The sequence below is a fragment of the Syzygium oleosum genome, unplaced genomic scaffold (assembly GCF_021117445.2).
Source record: "Syzygium oleosum isolate NSW1041296 unplaced genomic scaffold, Sole_v2.1 Sole_v2.11, whole genome shotgun sequence".
Classification (NCBI taxonomy): Eukaryota; Viridiplantae; Streptophyta; class Magnoliopsida; order Myrtales; family Myrtaceae; genus Syzygium; species Syzygium oleosum.
The window spans coordinates 9,631,255-9,640,219 of record NW_026607495.1 but is presented as its reverse complement, the minus strand read 5'-3'; the positions used below and the strand labels follow the sequence as shown (position 1 = coordinate 9,640,219).

Here is an 8,965-nt window from a genome sequence, read left to right as displayed (position 1 = left end):
CAATATATACAAAGTGGGACTCCCATACTATCCTATTGATGGGGAGTATGAATCACACTCAAACATTCTCCCACTTGGTGAATACTCTACGTGCTTCTTTAAACCCAACACAATTATACACCATTCAAACTCTTCTGCACTCACTACCTTGGTAAAAAAATATGCATTATTCACCTGTGTGTCAATTTTCTCCAGTACTACAACCTTTTGTTCCACTTTCTCTCGAATGAAGTGATATTGTATGTTGATGTGCTTTGTTCTTGCATGAAATCCAGGATTCTTAGCCAAGGATATAGCACTCTGGTTATCACGCCCAATATTCACTACTCCTTGTGTAAAACCAAGTTCTTTACACAATATGTGCATCCAGATTACTTCCTTAGTAACATGAGGAAGGGTCATGTACTCTGCCTTAATAGTAGATAAAGCAAACGTATTGTGCCTCTTGCTCATCCAACTCATAGCTCCATCGAGTGGGACCCCTATGTTGTCTTATCACTGAAGAGTATGAACCACACCCCAACAATTTGTACCGTGGTTGATTCAACATATCATTTCAGAAACAGAAGAGGTCATACACTTTTTCATTTGATGTCATGTTTGAGAGATTGCTTGTGGAGTTGAAACTTTTTAAGACAATTTGAACCACATGCTAATATGTACTAAGCATGACAATCAAGAGGGGATAAATTGAATGTTTACGAAAGTCAAAACATTTTTTCGCGAAAAACATGATGGTAGGTGTTTATTTGTGCCGTTGAAATGAAAAGATAAATGATGAAGTGACAGTCCTTAATCCATCCTGAGAGTAACGGCCTGTTCAGGACCACAAATTCTTCAAGCAAACTCAGAAACATTAGCAATTTTTAGCGAAAATTGACCAAAATAATTACCTTATCGCGCAATGATTTAGGATTAAATTGTCAAAATTGAAAAATGTAGGACTGAATCTCCATCTGTACAATAAGTTTAAGATTGATTGGGCAATTATCATTTTCTTTATTTATCATATTACCACGCATAACGAGTTTATGGATAGGCTTTAAGGGAAAAAATGAATAAAAGAATTTTTTATAGAGATTACTAACAAAAGAAAAGGTTTATACCACAAAAAACCAGTAAATAAATTAAAGGTGTAGGTGGAGCTGGATATTATATTGTGTCAATTGAGCAAGACCCATAAAACTTAGAGTGAAAACCGAACAACAAAGTTTCTAGGTCTCTTGAAGAATGGGGCCCAGAATTGGCCATTACTGTTATAGTGGATTAAGGACTATTATGCTAGCCAGACTCAAACGTAAATCACCTATGTAGAAGTAGAATCTTCTATCAATCAGATATTAAAAGGAGTTTCTTTTTCTTTGTCTAATAAAAATTATATTCATTACTCAAAAAAGATACATGAAAAATACATAAATTTCATAGCAAATCCAAGCCGAGTAAAACCAATAATACTGCAAAACAAAGCCAAATCCAGAAAGTAAAGAGGATCAACAAAGTACAAGGAGGGTTAAGCACACGCTCGTTTCGCAAGAACGGATTTGTCAAGCAAAATAATCAACAGCCTATCATTGGATCTCGTATCTTCATTAGTAATGAGCATACGCTGAAAATTCTTTCTCTGGTAACTACAACATTGCCAGTTAGTGGTGCGTGTCTAGGTTCAGGTTTCTCTACACCATCGCCATACGGAGACAACAAAAACAGGTTGAACAATTACAAATGTAACATTTGGGAGAACAAATTTCTATGGTTCATCGAGACGTCAGAGCTTTTACAATCATCATTGAAACTGGAGGCAGAGCACTACATGAATAGAGCATCGGGGTATCCAAATCTCCAAAAGAATATTTATTAAAATCTTATACCCAAATTGGTAGAGGACAATTTATAAATCTAGAACTAAATCAAGAAAGTTCAAACTCTCAAATCTAGAGCTAGATCGAGAGAAGAGAGCTCTCATATTTAGATTAAGAGAGAAAGAAATAAGAAAAGAACAAAAAAAAGAAAACACAACCAAAATCAACAAAAAAGGGAGGGGAGGGTGAGACTAGCTTCAACCCTCCCCCATATGGCTGAAGGTTGAACGAGACAATAGAGAGAGAAGAGAGAAAGGAATCGAGAGAGAGAGGAACTCAAAGACACGCTAAAGCATATAGTAAAGAAATTAAGAAGATACAAAATATGCAAATAAAATTTATGGTGGTTCAGTTTTCTACATAGCCTACTTCACTCCCCTAGCTCTGACAGCCTTTTAGAAGGCAGGAATCTATTATGTCATTTTTTTAGATTTTACAACTTGTACAAAATGCTGCTCCTACACAAAACTTCTGGAGTTGCTTCTACACGTTCAAGTACCTCTTACAACACTATATCACTCTTGTGTTGGCATTGAAATATTAAAAGGAGTATTTGGTTAAAAATTATTAAGAATTAAGCATGATTTAAAATACTAATATCTTCAATTTCAATGGTTTCATTTTATCCGTGGTGAATAAAAAGTTTCTTATATTGCAAAATGGGAATAAAAAATCTATTGTTTTTGGTCGAAATAAAAATAAAGAAAAATTCTATTTGATTAGTTATATTTAAGCGTAATACAACATTGCATCATATGATAAATGCATACAACTTTCTTCAAGGAACAAGAGCACCTAACATGGCATCTAAATGTCTATAATTATCACATTATCAATCTTCCTAATCATCTGAATTAGGGCTTAATGTAAAAATAGTGTTTTTTATGAGAAAATTCTAAATTAAAGAATCTTAGATCTTCATGATTTATTCACGACAAGAAGGAAGAAGACATTCTTTTATCCATAGTAATAACTTTGAGAAAATGATTGTTGCAGAAATAAGATAAATAAAGAAATCTGATTCATCTCCCTTAACCCACTTTTATCTTAAAATATTTTATCTGATAGAGGATAGGATACAACTTTGCTATGTGTGGTGGAGAGAGGACTAGATTATTTATATATATGCTATAAATAGGTGCATTCCATCAAAGTACACATTTTTTAAGAGTTGCATCTTTTCATAATCAATACATTGTTTTTGTAAAATTCAAATAATTATTAAATTATTAATTAATAATATCATGTGTGAGTTTAACTGTGTGCATTATAGTAAACCGAAATGATTAACGATCTACCTCATATCATTATTGGTATTCCTCAAAAGCTTTGGCAAATGCACTTTGACTTACCTTAATTGACTTCTTCCTTTTTAAGCATGATTGACTTGCCATCTTTCCCATTATGGTTGCAAAAATTAATATAAGAAATAATGCGGCACAACTTCAACGCTTTCTAAGAATTGATTGGGAGATCAAGAAGGTACGAACAAATCATATTAGAAACTGTTTCGCCGAAAATGGATCATCGACGTAATACCTTTAACCAAAAGTTGGATCTCTAATTTTTTGAATGAATTAGGTTTTGTGGTGATTCGGACAGAAAATAATGTGTGCTATACCGATTACTGGCTCTACCTAAATTGAATGAATACTGAATTGTGAACAGGATTGATGAATCACAGCCCGCATCTTCTTCCTGCACGCATAGCCCGCATCTTCTTCCTGCTCTTGATCCTGCACGCATTGCACAGAGACTGCAGGACCAAAGCACAAATCAATCACAAGCTGCGTCAAAATCAAAATAGCTATCGAGTGGCAATGTAATCTTTGCTGGCTTATCACTTTCCATCACGCTGACAAACTCAACCTCATGGGGAGTAGGGGTGTCAACGGGTCGGGTCGGGTCGGGTTTTCATGATACCCGACCCGATCCGAAACAATGAATATATGTGCTTGGCCCGACCCGAAACAAGACCCGAACATGATATAGCCGCACAATCGGGTCGGGTTCGGGTCGGTTCGGGTTCGTGTTTAGAGGTTTACTAATCATTATTGAAATGATACAAAAGATAGAACAGAAGGGGCTAAGTACATTGATAAGGCTTCGTTGACAAAACAATAAGCTAGCTTTGCGGCTAATATGGACATTCTCTTTCCAACTATACATACCCCATCTACATTTTTGTTAGTAGATGGGGCTTGACAATCGTTGTTTCTTCCTGCGGAAAAATAAGTCAATTGCTACGCTTTCTACCACCCATCAACTGTAGAATTCCTACCCTAGCGAAGAGCTTGTGTCTGCAGCTTCATCGTTACTCAAGCTAGATGGCATCTGTGCGGCAGAACTGCATTCCGCATAATGCAACGAGAAAACAGTAGCTAGTGACGCTACTGGTATTCTTTCCGAAGAAGCTCAGCTTTAGACAACAAGGGAGGCAAAGCAAAGGGCACTTGCACTCAGAGACACTGTGTTGTGGGATTCATATTCAGATGCGTCTGTCTTTCTGGGTTCTTGCTTCCGTTGATGAGCACGTCACTGATGATGGGCATCACTTTCATAGCTCATCTCCAATCAAGACAAGCTGCGCACAGGCACCAACTGCATTTTCATCTACCCCACTACACAACTGCACCAATGATTTCAGAAAGCAACATCAGTGGCAAAGAGCTTCCTAACATGTAAGGTAGAAAATTGACAAGCACTTCCATGTAAAAAGCCAATAGAATATGCAAACCTGAAGTAAATACATGTCATGCGCCAAAGGTATATCTTCAGGTGAGAATGCATGACCCTCTAGCCGAACCACCTCCAAGAACTATATATGAGACATTGTGAGCAGTGACGTACAAGAAAATAACAGAGAATTCATTGAAAGCAATTAAAGAAAGATCAGAATGCATAGACAGAGCTATCACCTCCTCCTGCTCTACAATATGGGCAAGAGGCAAAATGACGTGGCTACTAGGGAAGCCATCAGGTCTCACACATGGAATGGCATAAGGACTAGTTTTCAGAGATGCAGCTGAGTATGCATCAATTCCTGTTGAAAATATGTCTCAAGTTTGAGCCCAAAGCGAAATCTAAATATTCCGAATTGGATATTTTGCGGATCTCCGAAACCGAGCAAAAAGGAAATATTTGAAATTCACTTTCCTGATGCACGTTGGAGTCCTTGTTCTCAAACTGGAAAGTCCACATGAATTTTATGTTGAACTTTGACTCGGTCAATGTGTTAGAAGAAAGAAAGAATATTATACTTTCCTAATTCTTGTGGAATTCACGGCCAGAAGTGGAAAGAAGAAATAAAATAAAAGGAAAAGAAAAGCATGGCTGGATTTGTTTCCTGATCCTAATCCGCGTGGACTTCGTTTGTTGACCAAAATGGGACTTCCTGATATATATGTTCATGGTCAGGGGATGCTTTGAAGTGCAGAGAAGTCTTGAAGCGCCGCGGTTGACGTCGAGTGCTTGGCGTGGGTTTATCTCACTGGGATTTTGTTCGTGAAATTACACCAAGAACTCAAGTGTTCGTAGCGATTAAATCTTGTGTTAAGATTTGTGTACAATTCTTTTGCGAGATTGAGAGATTATTTCGTGAGGAATTGTGGGGCTAAACACTGCGTGAGTTATTGGGTGTAATTGGGGCTTGGAAAATACTTAGAGTGTTTGAGTGACTCGAGTGTGGTTATAATCTCCGTTGTATTGCTTGATCTATAGTGAAATTCCGTGCTACTTTCCCCGTGGACGTAGGTCACTACGACCGAACCACGTAAATCTGGTGTCCGATTTATTTTCTTATTCTGTCAATTTTATTGTTCAATCGCTTGGCTTTCGCAACTATTGGTATCAGAGCTAGACTTGGCTGAGTTGAAGCGAATCGATGGCGATAGAAGAAGGAAAAGTGAGAATCGACAGATTTGATGGGAAAGATTTTGGTTTCTGGAAGATGCAAATTGAGGATCATCTATATCAGATGAAACTGCACTTGCCCTTGTCTGGGGAGAAGCCAGAGACGATGAAGCAAGCTGATTGGGAATTGCTGGATAGACGAGCTTTGGGTGTTATTCGGCTGACGTTGGCACGTAACGTCGCGTTTAACATCGTGAAAGAGACAACCACTGCGGGTTTGATGAAAGCCCTGTCGGACATGTACGAGAAGCCTTCTGCGATCAACAAGGTCTATTTGATGCGACGTCTGTTTAATTTGAAGATGAGCGAAGGTGCGTCAGTTGCTGATCATATTAATGAATTCAATGTGATCGTTAGTCAATTGAGTTCAGTTGAGATTGACTTTGAAGATGAGGTACGTGCTTTGATTCTATTATCCTCATTGCCTGATAGTTGGAATACTACTGTTACTGCTGTTAGTAATTCCTCTAGGTCGACAAGTTTGACGTTTGATGGTGTTCGAGATTTAATTCTGAGTGAGGACATCCGTAGAAGAGAATCTGGCGAACATGTATCTGCTGCTTTAGTAGGTGAAAATAGAGGAAGAACTGGTACACGTGTTAGCAGAAGTAGTATGAACTCGAATAGACGAAGTCAGTCTAGGACTGATGGTGTTGTCTGTTGGAGTTGTGGCAAGAGGGGGCATCTTAGAAGGGATTGCCTTAAGCTGAAAAACGAGAAGGGTAAGGGAATTAGAGTTGATTCTGCGGATGATGTTGCAGCTATAGCTGATGGTAATTCGGATGATGCTGATTATGTCTTGTCTGTCACTGATAATTCGTCGTTTGGCGGATGGATTATGGATTCTGGTTGTTCTTTTCACGCTACACCAAACAGGAACTGGTTTACTACTTATCAGTGCACGGATAGTAGTAAAGTGCAGTTGGGGAACAATTCTGAATGCGATGTTATTGGTGTTGGTGATGTTAGAATTAGAATGCATGATGATATCATGTGGACATTGACTGGAGTGAGGCATGTTCCAGAGTTGAAGAAAAATCTGATTTCCTTGAGTGCCCTGGATTCAGCTGGGTGTCGATATTATTCAGAAGGTGGAGTTCTAAAAGTTCTTCGAGGTGCCATGGTGATAATGAAAGGAATCAAGCATAGTGGCCTGTATGAGCTTCAAGGTGAGACAGTGACGGAATTCGCTGCGGAGACGTCGAAAGCATCGGTTCGAGAGTCTAAATTGTGGCATATACGTTTGGGGCACATTAGTGAGAGAAGCCTGAAGGTTCTAAGTGAAAGAAATTTGCTATGTGGTTATGTGGCTAACGAACTGAATATATGCAGGTGCTGTGATTTAGATCAACGGCGGAAAGTGCAGTTTAGTACGGTTGTCAGAGAAACCACGGGAATTGCAGAATTGATTCACTTAGATGTTCGCAGGTTGTCGCGATTTCCTTCAAGGAAGAGTGCCAGATTTATGCTAACAGTTGTTGATGACTACTCGAGGAAGACTTGGGTGTTTGTGCTAAGGCACAAGTTTAATGCTGTTGTTAGGATCATGCAGTTGAGAGCTTTGATCGAAAAGAAGACTGGTAAAACGATCAAGCAGGTGCAGACTGACAATAGCATGGAGTTTTGCTCAAAGCTGTTAAACGAATTCTGCATGAAGGAAGGCATAATGAAACACCGCACTAGTGCCATTGAACCACAACAGGTTGCAGAGTTGATGAGCAAAACATTACTAGAGACGGCTCATAAAATGCTCTCTAGTGCTGGTATGGCTAGGAGATTCCTGGCGGATGCGCTTTGTACGGCGAGCTATCTGAAGAATAGATACCCATCGACTGCGTTTGAATGTCGGACTCCCGAAGAAGTGTGGTCAGGTAACGTTGCTGATTATTCTGTTCTTAGAATATTTGGTTATCCATGTTATGTTCGAGTTAGTGATGGTAAGCTCGATGGAAGGACAATGAAGTGCATGTTCCTAGGTTATGCACAAGGTGAGCGGGGCTATAAGTTGTGGTGCCCGGAATTAAATTCATCTATTATCAGCAGAGAAGTTACATTTGACGAGTCTTCAGTACTTCTGGCTAGGAGTGTTAATAGCAGTGTTCATACGGATCTGGACGGTGTTCAGCTTGAGGTGGAGTTGCAACCAGAAACTCCTGAGGTAGCGGGTACTAACGAAATAATCGACACGGATGGTGCTTATAGCGAGGTGGAGCCTATTGAGCCAACGGTTGCTGTAACTGCTGAAATTGATAAGGTGCGTATTCGATCTCCTGAACGATAGTTTTGCTTTATCTGCGGTTAAGGAGATTGTGTCGGAAAATCCTTGTAAAGCGGTTAAAGGTGCATGTGGAGTTGGTATTCTGATGAGGTCCACGGCTATGGCGAAGTTCAAGCGAGGCTTGGACTTGAAAGACGTCTGTGGCGGTTGAGCCCATTGGGGCTGTGGGAGAGTAGTAGCGGAATTCGGATTCTATTGAAGCGATTGTTACTTGGCTCAAACGTCGAGCCAAGGTGGAGATTGTTGAAAATATGTCTCGAGTTTGAGCCCAAAGCGAAATCTAAATATTCCGAATTGAATATTTTGCGGATCTTCGAAATCGAGCAAAAAGGAAATATTTGAAATTCACTTTCCTAATGCACGTTGGAGTCCTTGTTCTCAAACTGGAAAGTCCACATGAATTTTATGTTGAACTTTGACTCGGTCAATGTGTTAGAAGAAAGAAAGAATATTATACTTTCCTAATTCTTGTGGAATTCACGGCCAGAAGTGGAAAGAAGAAATAAAATAAAAGGAAAAGAAAAGCATGGCTGGTTTCCTGATCCTAATCCTCGTGGACTTCGTTTGTTGACCAACATGGGACTTCCTGATATATATGTTCATGGTCAGGGGATGCTTTGAAGTGCAGAGAAGTCTTGAAGCGCCGCGGTTGACGTCGAGTGCTTAGCGTGGGTTTATCTCACTGGAATTTTGTTCGTGGAATTACACCAAGAACTCAAGTGTTCGTAGCGATTAAATCTTGTGTTAAGATTTGTGTATAATTCTTTTGCGAGATTGAGAGATTATTTCGTGAGGAATTGTGGGGCTAAACACTGCGTGAGTTATTGGGTGTAATTGGGGCTTGGGAAACACTTAGAGTGTTTGAGTGACTCGAGTGTGGTTGTAATCTCCGTTGTATCGCTTGATTTATAGTGGA

At 39.3% G+C, this 8,965-nt stretch overlaps 1 protein-coding gene across 1 annotated transcript; it reads right to left on the bottom strand.

Annotated features, from left to right (window-relative positions):
• Positions 1-4,238: 4,238 nt before the first annotated feature.
• LOC115680516 (homeobox-leucine zipper protein ATHB-9-like) lies at positions 4,239-5,060 on the bottom strand. Its single transcript, XM_056315771.1, has 4 exons — positions 5,012-5,060; positions 4,778-4,902; positions 4,597-4,677; positions 4,239-4,488 (listed from the first exon to the last, which is right to left on the bottom strand). The coding sequence occupies exons 1-4, from the start codon at positions 5,058-5,060 to the stop codon at positions 4,417-4,419; spliced, it is 327 nt and encodes a 108-aa protein (XP_056171746.1). The 3' UTR covers positions 4,239-4,416.
• Positions 5,061-8,965: the final 3,905 nt, after the last annotated feature.